Source organism: Gallinula chloropus, assembly GCF_964237585.1.
Source record: "Gallinula chloropus genome assembly, chromosome: 19".
NCBI lineage: Eukaryota > Metazoa > Chordata > Aves > Gruiformes > Rallidae > Gallinula > Gallinula chloropus.
The window spans coordinates 2,649,980-2,664,061 of NC_140104.1; the positions used below are offsets into that span (position 1 = coordinate 2,649,980).

Sequence of the window (14,082 nt, forward strand, 5' to 3'; positions counted from 1 at the left end):
AGGAAATTGACTGGGATCTGATGTTAGTGTTGCTAAGCATTCAGTTAGCTTTGCAAGTCATAAATTATTATGGCATACCAGCAGGGGGGAAAAAAAAAAAGACCAGGAAGAAATAGGACTCAAAAGATGTTCTGAGACTGTTAAAGATGGAATCACACTGGAATGCCAGAGGGTTTGGGCATAAGAGTACACAATTCAGCAACACATTCTTTTGCTCTACACACGTTTTGGGTGAAATTTCTTCTTTATCTAAAATAATACTTACACTCCTTATTTTAACTTTGAGAGGTGGTGTTCAAATTGCATTGTGCCCCCCACTTTAACAGTTCCCAGAAGCATCTGGATATGATAGGGGCTTCATTTCTTGGAGCAGCCATATTTCAAATAGCTGTGTATGGTTTTATCCATATGAAGTAAGTTCTGTGAGATATCTCAAAAATTGCCTTTGTTTTTGTGCCATTGTCAGTTGCAAAAGACAAGGAATGAGCAAATTTGTCAGATTTTAAATAACCCCTTAAAAAAAAAAAGGGGTGTGTGTGAAGAGAATACAGAGCAGTGTGCATGCTTTTCTTGCTGCATCTTTTCTTTGGGTAGGATTTTTAAAGGGCTGTTGGTTTAGTGCCTTTTGCCAGTGTCATACTGACTTGTGCCATACCATAGCACTGTTCTTATGGCTGTAAGGGGGTTTTTAATGTTTCATTTTTAATCAGTTTTCTGCATTCTCTTTCAACTTGACTTTATTTCATAATTTCATACTAATGTGGTAGTATTGCTATTTGTAAAATACCACAAATTGCAAGAAGTCTGTTCTCAGCATTGAAATTGGGCATGGAAAGCTGTCTTTTGCTTCTGGGTGAAGTGAGGTGATCTGTATTGAGATTTTTCTAAGGACTGAAGATGTCTGTTGTAATGTGGCTTCTGAACTAATTGAGCTGCTCTTGCTGCCCCTGGCAGCAGAGCACAAACTTCTAATTCTGAAGCCTTCCCTGTGGTGGCAGTGACACCAGCACAGTAACCAGTGGGATTTCAGAGTAGTTTCTTAAGCGACAGGTGAGGACTTTCAGTGCTGTAAGACAGATGAGCAGAGGGATTTCAAACCAGCAAATTCTTGGCTGGGAAGTTAATGAGCAATAGACTTGATCCCTGTGCTGGAGCTGCAGGCAGAAAGGCTATTCTGAACCATGCTGTTTAATGGAGTGGAATGAAATGAAAATGAAGTAACTTGTACTCATAAATCTAACCAGTGAAAGCATAGGCTTAAGGCACTTGAAAGGTGTGTCTTAACAGCTCGGCACTTTACTGAGCAGACTGGAGTTTGGGATGGTTTTTTGAACATAGTTAAAGAAATGGAGCCTATCTCAGAAGATTGTCTTGGCCAGATAGAAAAACTAGTTAATATGGTTCATTTTCAGGTTTGCTTTTTTTTCTTTTTCTTTTTAAAAACAGTGAGTGGAGTTGTCACTTCAGTATCAGTTCTTTGAGGTTTCAAAGATAGGCATTTTATCTGGGAAGCTGTGGCCATAAAGCCAAAGACTTACATACTGTTTGTAACTTTGCCCAGTTCCTCCTCATGAGACACAAAAACATCACAAGGAGGAGACCATTGCATCAAATTTCAGGTTCCTTATTTTGAAGGAGGAAGGGCACCTTTGAGTAGGTGAGATGTGCACAAGAGCTGTTTCCCCACACACAAGCTTCTGAAAAAGATTTGGTCTGACAGATTAAAAAGTAAATGCCCAAAGTAATGATCCTAAACTGATTCATCAGAATAATTTGGTTCTTTTTAGTACCTAGTTTTCTTGTAGGAACCATGAGATGAGCTGCCTTTTGTGTCTGCAGACGAAGGCATTACGTGCAAAACCAGCCATTAACATGGAGCGTTGTGTTCACACACTTGTTGGCAAGAATGTAATTCCAGTACTTGAGAACCTCTTTTCAACCCAGAGTCTTGGTGGCTGCACTTGATGTTTCAGTATTGGTTATGCCATTCCTGCTGAACCCAACTGCTTTATTTGTCTTGATGCAGGTTGCCAGAGGTACTGCAACTGCCAGTACAGCTGTCACCCTGAAATCTTGCCTATTTGGCAGCTTAAACGTCTCATCAGTGTACATTAGTGCAAATAGCCCACAGGCTAAATCCATTCTCCTTACCATCTAGTGAGTCGATGATCAAACATACCTCATGATTTTTGTAGTCTCATTTCCATTCAGTTCAATGTTGATCTCTGGCATTTTGTGCTTCATTGGTATGTAGAATCTTAGGTCATTGTTTTTCATCCCCACAGGTTCTCCGATTCCACCATCTCAGTCTCCACAGTCACTTCTGATGGGAGCAAGGTTGCAGAGCGCTCCAACTCTCACAGATATTTACCAAAACAAGCAGAAGCTCAGAAAGCAGCATTCAGACCCAGTGTGCCCATCCTATGCTGGGTATGGATACAGTCATTCTCCACAACCAAGTAGGCCAGGTAGCCTGGGAACGTCACCTACCAAGCATACGGGATCCTCACCTAGGAGTTCAGACTGGCTGTTCAAAACTCCATTGCCAACGATCATTGGCTCTCCTACTAAGGTTTGTTGAGTTTGCCACTGTCAGTACAATGTAAAGCAGTAACACACTGCCTGAACTATCCCCAAGAATCTTTTGGGGTTCTAACTTTTGCCTTTTGTGTGTTCTTGGTCTTGATTCTTCAAGGCAACAGCTCCTTTCAAAATCCATAAAACTCAAGCATCCTCAAACTTGCTGGCCCTGGCTAATCGCCAGGGCTCAGTAGATACCCCGTTGCAGCCTAAAGACATCGCTGACCCACGGGATTTCACGCACTTCCACCCAACCCAGGGAGGTGAAAAACAGGCAGAACAGCACAGTAAAACAATATTCGGCAGGTAAGCATCGTGGTACTCATGATCTGTAAAGTTGGGGAGGTAACTTGGCAAGAGAATGTACATTACAAGCAGCAACTTTGGAGGGGAAGACCATGCAAGAAGTGAGCTGCAAGGAGATGCTGAGGTTTGGTGTATACAACAGAAACATTTTGTACTGTGTATAAATATAGCCTAGACTTCCTGGAGCGCTTTGTGTCGCTGTCTAGTTCCCTTTTGTTTTGATTATCTGAAACAGGGAATTTCATTGCCTCTGTGAAGGCTGTTGAGGGTTTTTTTGCTTGAAAAATCTGTATGACAAAATTTGTAGTACAGTTTTTTTTTAAGAGAAGGGATGTATTTTTATGGTTAGCTGTGTTTCAGTAAGTCCATAGTGAACAGCAAGATTTCAAGATTCTCTGTACATTTATTGGAGAATTCTCTGTAATAAATACCAAGAATCTGAAAGTCATCTTTAGTTGCAAGTTAGATAGGAAGATCTTACTGAAGAACTTTGTTGTTAAATCATACATTTTTCTCTCCAGGTCTGTTAGTACTGGGAAGCTGTCAGATCAACAGGTAAAGACTACCCTTGGTGGCCAGTTATATCAAGGCAGTACTGACAGCCTCAATACAGAGCGACCGATGGATACAGGTAAGGAACAGATTAATACATCCAAGCTGTCTTTATGTTCTGGGTTTTTTTTAATGGAGTGTCAACTAGATACAGTTCTGCTTCCAACTTCAGTAATTGGCTCTGACAATTTATAGCCTCAGTACAGAAGGCTTTTTTTAATCTTTATGGGGATATGTTCCATTTCTTTAGCATATCTTTAAAAATAACCGAGACAGGAAAATATCTATTTCTGTGCTAAACACAGAAATATCTCAACTGCCTATACTGACTAGAGGGGTTTGGTGTTGATTTTTTATTTGCTTTGATTTTTAATACAACATTTGTGGCTGTTTCATTCCTTATTCCACCTTGTTTTCAAATGAAAGATGGTTTATGTAGTTCTGGGTCACTTGTTTTTTATTTTTCTCCTCCCTCCTGCACCTTGTCCTTTGCCACAAGTGGCCACCAGAAGTTCTCACCTCATTTTTGAGCAGATGGAAGGAATTCTGCAGACAAGGCTTGTTTTTAGACTCCAGACCTGCCATGGTCTGCCTCTTTAGATTTTTTTCTGTTGTATCTTTTGCTGCAGGACTGGTGTGGTTCTCAAGCTCTCAGAGAGTACCTCTGTTGCTCTTTTCTGGGCAAAAGTAGAGCAGAGAAAGATTGAAAGCAAAGAGCTATGTGTAAACTGCATCCTTATTCTCTTTGTGTATTGCCTAGGCTGTCCACTCAGCTTGTTTTATTTGCTGCCAGAACTCCTACCTACTCCAAGTTTGGATATCAAAGCACGTTGTGTTGCAGAGCTCCAATTTGCTGCATATAATTACATACTGGTATGAGTGTGCATAGTAGGGACTATTACTGAAATTTTCTCTTTCAGCTCCAGCAGGAGCCTATGGAATTACTGTGGCACCTCCTATGGGAAGCGGGGCAAGTTCTCGGGCTGTCATGTTTACTGTCGGGTCCCCTCCAAGCAGTGCCACCCCTCCTACCTGCACCCATATGGTCCTGAGAACAAGAACCACCTCAGGTAAATTACACTTTCCTGACAACTGTGGACCCAAATGCAATATTTAGATTTTTTTTTTCCCACTTCTTGGGCCAGTAACATGCTTACTGCCTTGTGCAGTACGTTCTCTAGGCCATACAGTAAAAGTGCTCTCTAAAGTAGAGATTAATGTATCTGCCTTCTCTGCCCTAAAGAGAGGGCTGGAGGCACGGATTTACAGTGCAGTGGTGTGTTACCTCCTGTGTACACAACTTTACTCCACCACAGGGAGTGTAACAGATCTCTGTGACAAAGGTGGAGAAGGAAAGTTAGATTTCTGATTTCTGCATTCTCACCGCTGCTGTGCAGCGTACCAGAAACAACACACAAGGGGTGTTGAGCTGACTGTGTTTTGATGTGGCAGCTATCAAAGATCTCAAGGTAAAGGCCTTCATCTGCTCAGGATGAGCAGAGTGCTTTTGTGAACTACAGCACAACCTTTGGTCTGTACTGTTGGACTCTCTGCCTTGGAATCCTTGTCAGCCGTTTTCCAGAATCTGCCATATAAATCATCTCTGCTCATTTAAGGTGTAGCCTTTGCATTCTCTACAAGAGCGATGCAAGGAACAATGAGGAGAGCCTCCCAAGAGTGAATCTGTGATGACTACTGATTTATCATTTGCTATCATCTGCAGCCCCAGTGCTGTGAGATGGAACAACCTATTAGACTGAATGTGTCTGTTATTTTTCTTGTAGTTGGATCAAACAGTTCTGGAGGGTCTCTCTGCTCTACTAGTGGCCGTGTATATATGGGCTCTCCTCCTGGTATTTATATGGGTTCTTCTCCTCCGGGAGCCGAGGCAGCTCCGAGTCTGAAGTACATGCCTTATGGTACTTCGCCTCCCAGCTTAGAGGGCTTTATCACTTTTGAAGCTCCCGAATTGCCTGAGGAAACTTTAATGGAGGTATAGAAAAAATAATTTAATGTTTTCTAATGTATAATGCTGCTAAAACAGAGACATGGTAAAAACAGGACTGCTCAGTGCACTTCGTAGTTTCCTCTTCACTATCTCACATATTCCTTTTTAAGATCTCGAAAATATTCCTGTATCAACTGTGGCCAGTTTCCCTGGTAGATATTCCTGGCATTTCATGTATTTGAATAGGTAACCAAAGGAACATGACTGCTTTTGTTCACCAGAGCCTTCCAGAGAGGCCTCTGTTTGAACGCCAAGTCTCTGGACGTGGGTGCTGACAGTAGCAATATTCCTCTGGGCATTGTTTTAACTGCTTCTTTGCAGTCAGTGGATGACATTAAATCCTACTTGTGGGAAGTGTCCTATATTTTTTTAAAATGTGTGGAGGAGTGACACTTTAAAAACACAAATTGGGATGGTCTTTCACCAGACTGCTATCCTTGGACTGTAAATGTCTCAAGACAGATTGCTGTTCTGTTTTCTCATTCACATCCCGCTGGAAGGTGTTTGGATCCCTATTGAAGCTATATGTTGTAACATGGAAGCTTGACAGGACGCTGTATTCTTCCCACAGATAGAGTTTAAAATGTATTTAGACCTGCATTACTAATGAAAACATTTTAAATGTGGCTAACATATGTTTGATTAGTTTTGACGGGTAAGAGGGGTTTTTTTGAGCACAGACTATGCATGTTATCTGTTTCAGTCACCCAGAACCAGTAAGTGTTAGCTCAAATTGAAGTTGTTTACTTTAAATTGTAAACTTTGGCAACAGCCACCTTTTAAGACAATACAAACCCAAACCTAGGTGAAAATTAGAGTGAAGCAGATAAGTATGATCAGTGCTCTTGTAGCTATGGAGTCTGTCCTATAATAAAAGCCAAATGTTCCTCCTGGCTTCTCATACAAGTGCCAAGCATACTTTTGGGCTGCTGATAATATAATAAGTACTAATATGTCCCACTTGCAATTCCTTTAGTTGCTCATGTTTCAACAAACATAGAGCTCCATGTCCCAGTTCCTTTTGGCGTTGTTGAAAGACTCTAAGTGTAAGCTACAGTATCTTGTAATCGTTATGGAAAACAAGTTCATAACTGTGGATGTGTTTGGACCCATTTGGTTCTGTAGTCCCTAGTGCTGGATCTACTGCAGTGTGATTTCTGCAGAGAACTGACATACCAAGAAATCCTCAAGTGATTAGCAAGAGCCTTTAAGTGTACTTGTTTGCCTTATGCCTTACAATGGTTAAATTGTTGTCGTCTTTCCCTCTGACAGAGAGAACATACAGATACGCTGCGTCATCTAAACATGATGCTGACATTTACAGAGTGTGTTCTGGATCTGACAGCGGTACGAGGAGGAAACCCAGACCTGTGTGCTTCTGCAGTATCGCTGTACCAAATCCAGGAGAGCATAGTTGTTGATCAGATCAGCCAGCTAAGCAAAGAATGGGGGTAAGCACACGGTCAAAGAGCATCAGGAGAATTAGTGAATATCCAACACATCCAAAACTTATTCAGGCTTTGTCTCTTTTGTTGGGAGTGACTGTTTTGCCAGATAGAATGTTTTATAGGAATAAGTTTCTAACAGTGTAAGACAGATCATAAAGAGCAAAAGATAGAGACACGTTTGCTAGCAGATAAATGAAAGGACAGTGTTTTCTGGCCTGCTAGGAAGTTGGAAAAAGTGGTGAAGAGCTTGAGGCTTGAGGTACAGCAGTGCCTTTTGAAGCTTGGAAAGTTGTGTAGCAGCTTTGATCAGATCTGAGCCCTCATTTGTTCCTGTTGACCAGACTGAACACTGAGATGGAGAAGTTGGGAAGGGGGAATGATTGTCCAAATTTGATCTTTCTCCAGTGGAAACAATAAGCCCTAATAGAAAATCAAAAACAAGGAGAAATATGAGAAATTTGGAGTGGTGGGAAAGGGCAGTTCCACTTCCTGCCTTCTTCCTGAAGAAAAAAACAAACAAAAACCCCCAAAGTGTTTGCTTTTCACAACTGAGAATTCCAGGGACATAGGAAATGACACTGCAAGAAAAGTACACCCGAGTCGCTTGTGGTAAGACATTGACCTTGGGCAGTTAATCCCCACCAAAAAGTGTTCCTTTTAAAACATCTCCATGAGAGCAGTTTGTATTTGCTCATTTAGTACCTGCAGCAGCAGATGTACTCTCAACCCGTGACACAGTGTTTGTGAAGGGAAGGGAGGGGTGGAGTTAAACATCTGTCTTCAGCTGCTGCTGGGCCCTGTGTAGGGTTAGGATTAAAAAATGGGTGTTTGTCCATGGCTTGAACATGTACAAGAAAGGTGTTTTGATGCTCTTTTTTTTCTCCTCCCTTCCTCCTCTTTCTAGACAAGTAGAGCAGCTGGTGTTGTATATGAAAGCTGCTCAGTTACTGGCATCTTCTCTGCATCTTGCCAAAGCACAGGTCAAATCGGGGAAACTGAACCCATCCACTGCTGTTAAGCAAGGTAGGTGCAATGGAATCTCTTTGCTTTGATTGGCAATTTTCTGTGCTGATAGATCAGTCAAGAAGCTTAAGTTGCAACGTTTGTTTGGGTTTTTTTCCTGTGTAAGAGAACTGTGGATATGTACAATTCCACAGTCTGGATAGTAAACAAAGATACAGCAAGAAACTGTTAAGAAATGGGCAGTTATTAACTTCATAATGGAAATTATTTGATACATACTTAATTCACAGAAGTGGCAGAGCAAATCAGCAGTAAAAGTGCAAGTTTTAAACAGATTGACTTTGCCCATGCTGGGAAGAGCTGAACTTGGGCTATGCTGTTGTTTGATTGTGGGGTTTTGTTGGTTGGTTGGGTGTTTCATTGGGTTTTCTTAATTTCTTCTTCCCTCTTTTCCAGTTGTGAAAAGCCTCAACGAGAGGTACAAATTCTGTATTGGCATGTGCAAGAAGCTGACAGAAAAGTTGAACCGATTCTTTTCAGACAAGCAGAGGTTCATTGATGAAATCAACAGTGTAACTGCAGAGAAGCTCATCTACAGCTGTGCTGTAGAAATGGTAAGTCACCCCTTTTACATAAATGATGGGACATGAAGATGAATCTCTTCCTTCTCTCTTTCTTTTCTTTCCAGAAGTCTGTTTGTGGTAATTTTTGTTAGTCTTCCCTTCTCTTTCCTGCCCTGCCTTAACTGTGGCTAAGGTTCCTGGCAGATACCATTCCTCAGGGACATTCCCTCTCCATCAGCACATGTGGTACACAAATAGTAGGAAATTAACTCCTCAGCCACACAGCCCTGTGTGCTGAAGCCTCATCCAGTACAGCTTCCTAAGCATAGAAGGAACAGGAGCAGCTTCAGCAATCTGTCGGGTCAATTTGAGGAATGTCAGCTTGTCTATAGGAAGGAAAACCAATGAGGAGGCTTTTCATGTAATTGATAACTTTTGTATCTGTGATGCAGCAGACAGGGTAACCATGCAGGAATCTGAACTGCTTTTTTGGTGAGAGGGAAGTCTTTTTTTTTTTAGCATAGATGTCACACGCATGATACTGGCAAATACTGCTCTTAACCCTGCTGATGGTGTAGTCATGCACAATTAATTTGTCATCTTTACAAGAGATGTAAGTACAAGAACAAGCATATTTATTCATGTGCTGTTGTAACACAATAGGTAAAAAGGACTTTTATATGTGCAGAAGATCATTGCTAATACAACACAGGTGCTATATTGCCTCAGACTTTATTATAAAAACAGATCAGCTACACTAAGGCTCAAAAATAGTTTCTTAATTACACTTTAACATCATTGGCTTTGAATTTTTCATTTCATTACTTACATAAACTGCACCAGGCAACTGAATCTCCTGAATGATTCCAGGTTCAGTCGGCAGCTCTGGATGAGATGTTCCAGCAAACGGAAGATATTACATATCGATACCACAAAGCAGCCTTGCTGCTGGAAGGCCTGACTAAAATCCTGCAGGACCCTGCAGATATAGAAAACGTACACAAGTGTAAGTTCATGTTGAGGAATGAAAAGACTGATAAATACACGGAATTAATGCATTATAAACCAACACTGAGGTCACGGCTCATTTTCCCTCTCTCTGTTTCCAGATAAATCTAGCATCGAGCGAAGGCTTTCTGCACTTTGCTATAGCACAGTGGCTGTGTATGAGCAGTAGGAATATCCTGAGGACCAGATGGTGTGAACATAAGGGACCACATCAGTGATACTGCACTTTTTTCACTACAGCTTAATTGTTGTCCTTGTTCTGCCCCATGTGGAAGATGATTCTTACATTTCTGTGGTGACTACCAAAGAAACAGCAGCATATTCAAAGAGGAAAAATTCCAAAAGTACACTTGCCTTACCGATCCAGCAGCTCCTTTTTCTTCCTAGCAACAGAATTTAAAAGAATCTCTCTTCTCATTTCAAACTGATCCTTGTACATGTGCTTTGACTCGAATGGTCAGGGGTTGGTTGGGGTTTTTTTTTTCCTCCCTCATGAATTTTATAAAGAGTGGATCCTTCTGCATCAGGTACAAAAAGACATTTCCATCAGAAGATTTCCCTCAAAAGTTTGTGACGTTTTTAAGTTGTCAGTAAAATGTGATGGAGTGAATTTGGGAAACCCTACTCAACGTACGAGTGCTGTTGGATGCTTTTGGGGCTAAGCTGGCTTTTACTGGAGCTCAACACGGCTCAGCTTGTCATGTGAAGGGATGGTGAGAAAGTGCTCTTTTTCACACAGGGGAAAAGATGGTGATGGAAGAAACCGTGCTCCATCTGTGCAAAATCCCAGTGGGGGTTTCAGCTGATGTGGATACAATTTGATCTTCTTCCAAAATATTTTGTTTTGCACTAATTTACTAAAGCAACTGTATATTCATTTTTTGAAGAACTATATTAAAAAGAATATTAGAGAAAGAAGGCACAATGGACTTGGCTGAATTTCATTCAGTGTACATAAAATTCTTATCAGAATTTCAAATGTAGCTTCTAGAAGACTTTCAAACAGACTGTACAAACTTGTATCCATGTGAACCTTTCCATTTTATACCTATTTGTCTAATACTTGAGTAACTACTGCTCTGGACTCAGTAATAGCGATGTTGAGTTGCTGGTTGTTTGCTTTTTATATAGATTTGGTTGCATCTTTTGTTGTGCATGCAATATGTGCATTAATGCCTGCAGTCTCTAGGGGTGTAACGACAGTTCTCTGTAGTTTGTTTCTTGGGCAGTATTAGAATAAATACTGTAAACTGAAAGGTTCTGCAAGGAACCATGCAAAACCAGAAAATAACGGTGGCGTTTGAGATATGCTGGTAAGTTGGTGTAGAATATCTACATATAGTGTGTGAAAAGTCAGGATTATTTTGTGTGCATTTTGGGGGAGAGGTGGGAAGCTTCATTTAGCCTCATAGGCATTATCATTTCAAGCATCCCATGAGCTCATCAGGATAGCGATTTGCAAAGTGTTTAGGCAGATCAGCTTCTCTGGAAATGGTTCCTACACTTTATTTTTGGGACTTTTTTTTTTTTTTGTTACTCAACTGCTTGAATACTTGAATAAACCATTCTCCAGGACAAAAATCATTTTAATCCTCTTAAACACAGTGGTCTGAACTATTTGACAAAGCTGTACAGGGCTTACACATCAAAATATTGTTTCAGTGTTCCGATAACCATGTTTCCTTTACTTTGACAGAGTAATGTACTTTTTACCTTATTTATCTGTATGAAATTCCAACAGTTAATTTGAAAGTGTTTGTTTATATAATGTTTGTATTTTTAGGTCTTTAATACGGTGTTTCTACCTCTCCTTTGTAATTGCATGCATTATTCTGGAAACTAGGTAATAACTCACTGAACTGTTGCGTAATAGCCTTTTTATTATGGCCTGTATAAATGTATATTAAGGTAAAATAAATACTGACACTAGAAGTGTTTCTATGGTAAAGCAGAGTTTCTGCGTCTCTGTAACCAAAGGCCAATGGTGTCAACTTGAAAAACAAAACTCAACAAACCCCAGACTGGCTGTTTTAAACCAGTTGCTGAGTGTTCCCTGGGTGGGTCAAGGGATGCTCACCTCAGCAGTTGGATGTGGCACTGGCCTGGGCTGGAGCAACGTGCTTGAGTTCTTTATCTCCAGATAGCTCTGGCACAAAGTGTCTCAGAGTTGGCTTCCCCTTGCTTTAGGAAAGCAATTTGCCCCACCTTATTTAAAAAAAATAAAAGCACAACTTGGATTTGACAACCAATATGGTAAATAGGTTGACAGGTAACAGCTACCTGTTCTTTCAGCAAGGTGCTTCTGGCAAAGAGGAGCTGTCTACGCTGCCAAACCAGCAGGTACAGAGCTGACTGCCAACAACCAGCAGTAAGTTAGAACTTCTACCCAAGCCTTACAAAACCCAGCCTTTGTCGGCCCTGTAGCTCGTACCCTCTCCCTGGCTGAGGTATGCTGTGGTACCTGGTGTGTGCCTGTCCTATTTTAGTTGTACTATCCAAATTCCCCTGTTTGTTTAAAACAAAAAGCCTTATGGTTGTGACTGGCACATACCAGTGAAAGAGGAGTAGGAAGGAGCGAGCAGGGCATGCTAATGATATGTCTGAACACGCAGCTAGGAACAAAGCAAAAGCCTTAATGCACAAGTCTAGGAGATAGGCTGCTTTTCCCAGGAACTCACTATTTTGTGTTGGTTTTCTTCTTTTCTCCTCAGGATTTGAGTTCATTCTCCTTCCACTCTTGCCAGCAAGACTACAGCTGCACAAACAGGCGGAGAAGAAAAGGGCTATTCTTGTTTGATGCTTTCAGGAGGAGGAGACCAATGTTCATGGCCTGTCTTTCTGCATAAACTTGCTCTGCAGAGATCCTGAGGCTGTCCTCTGTCTTCAGCTCTGCACTGAACAGCAGGTGCTTGTTTCTACCAAATACTTCTTTTTTTCAGCCTTCTGAATGATAGAATTTGAAAGGAGGTATTTGATGTGCTGCTTTTCTAGTCTGGGCCCTCTAGCACCTACTCAAGAGCACCACCTTCTTGTATTTATTCTGCTCTCTCCATAGTGTATAATGTTGACTGAGGAATTCAAAACATTCTTGGACTCCAACATTTGTTGCTTTTTATAAGCCAGAAGTTGAACTCTTGACCCTTCCCCCAATGCAGATGAAATTTAGCTAATTTAACTGGCAACTAAGATATACTGCAAATGATTCTGAGGCATTTTTTGAGTTGAGAGGTGCAAGTTGTTCTGGGGCTTATGTTACTCATAGTTCTTGCTACTTTCCTGTAGGACAGTGCCAAGGTTCTGCCATCCTCACACCTGGGTTCAGAGGCAGTAGTGGTGGTTGTGATCCACTGGTGTCACACCACTGCGCAGTGCATGGCCTGCCTGCACTGAAAGGGGAACCTTGCTTTGTCATCTAGAGCAAGTAAAGCAGAATACTGCTGCTCTCAAACCTTGCTGAGGCTTTGAAATTCAGACAGCTTGGCTTGTGACCTGACTCATGACCTGCTTCCTCTCTTTTATTTTTTCCCTTGTGGCATTTTATTTGTTTGTGGTTTGTTTGTTTGGGTTTTGTTTTTTTTTTTTTAAATTTGGATCCTTTGACTTTTTTGTCTGTTCTCATCTCTGCTTGTCACTATTTTTTGACTCTCCAGGATTCCTTATGAGTCTTTAAATAAATCTCCTGTTATCCTGAACTTCCTGGTCCAACCTGAGCCATAGCCCTGACTGTGGCTTTTTAGCAAATGCCCACAAAGCTCCTTCTCTCTGTAGATCTGTGAAGCATGGCTCAGTAACCCCTCTCTGGAGGTCTTTAAGTCAGCTGGAGCCCAGTCTAACTAAGTCTTGGCACTGCTTCTTCGGACAAACACCTTTTCAATAGGCTTTTGTGTGTGGCAGGCTCCCCCTCCTCTTTGGCTGAAAGCACCCGAAATGCCAGCGGTGCTGTTGAGTCTTGTTGCAGTCTTTGTGCCAATCATTTTCATTGTTTCTTTGTGTGGCTTTCAAATTTTCCATGGCCCCAGCTATGTCTACAATGCAGCCCACAGACCACGGCTCTGTACTACACAGTATCTTGTTCTTGCAAATGTGAGATCAGCCACAGCTTTCAAAACAAGTGATGCCATAAATGAACTGAGCTGCGTTTGTTCCTGTAGGTTCTTTAAAAACCTCTCCCTGTTGTTAATCTTCTGTACCCGCTTTTATGATTGAGTGCTGTTTGGGCTTCCCTATCTGCCCATCTTCCTGTGCCTCTGGCTGATTGTGTGACTTTTAAAAGATGTGTGGAGCTCTAGGTGTTTGACCAGACATTGAGGATCCTCAGCCTGGCTGAAAACCTGGAGCTCTGTGAGTGTGGTGTGTGAGCTACAGAGATATTTATTGATTAGCTGTGTTATTTGGTGGACTCTTGAAACCAAATACTGCACAGCTTATCTTCTAAACCAAAGTCCTCCTTACCTAGGCTCTGTTGGATGCTTTTGGGAGCAGGGCAAGGAGCACCACCATGGCATGCTCCACGGGGCAGGGCAGGAGCCTGGCTCAGCACAGCATTTTGCTAGAACTGATTCCAAGAGGGAATGAGAGCAAGGAGCTGTGAGGGATGGGGAGAGGGAGCCTGCTCAATAAAACATCTCCTGCTGCTGGAAGTATAGCCCAGCGG

At 41.7% G+C, this 14,082-nt stretch overlaps 1 protein-coding gene across 1 annotated transcript in view; it reads left to right on the forward strand.

The window, feature by feature from the left end:
* Positions 1 to 11,368, forward strand: part of ULK2 (unc-51 like autophagy activating kinase 2) — a 40,873-nt gene extending 29,505 nt beyond the window's left edge. The window contains exons 18-27 of the mRNA XM_084272912.1: positions 2,286 to 2,572; positions 2,696 to 2,886; positions 3,408 to 3,517; positions 4,359 to 4,508; positions 5,223 to 5,431; positions 6,719 to 6,897; positions 7,799 to 7,917; positions 8,314 to 8,471; positions 9,291 to 9,426; positions 9,530 to 11,368. Of these exons, the coding sequence (XP_084129038.1) occupies positions 2,286 to 2,572; positions 2,696 to 2,886; positions 3,408 to 3,517; positions 4,359 to 4,508; positions 5,223 to 5,431; positions 6,719 to 6,897; positions 7,799 to 7,917; positions 8,314 to 8,471; positions 9,291 to 9,426; positions 9,530 to 9,597 (1,607 nt within the window). The 3' untranslated portion in view covers positions 9,598 to 11,368. The remainder of the gene's footprint in view (positions 1 to 2,285; positions 2,573 to 2,695; positions 2,887 to 3,407; positions 3,518 to 4,358; positions 4,509 to 5,222; positions 5,432 to 6,718; positions 6,898 to 7,798; positions 7,918 to 8,313; positions 8,472 to 9,290; positions 9,427 to 9,529) is intronic.
* Positions 11,369 to 14,082: the final 2,714 nt, after the last annotated feature.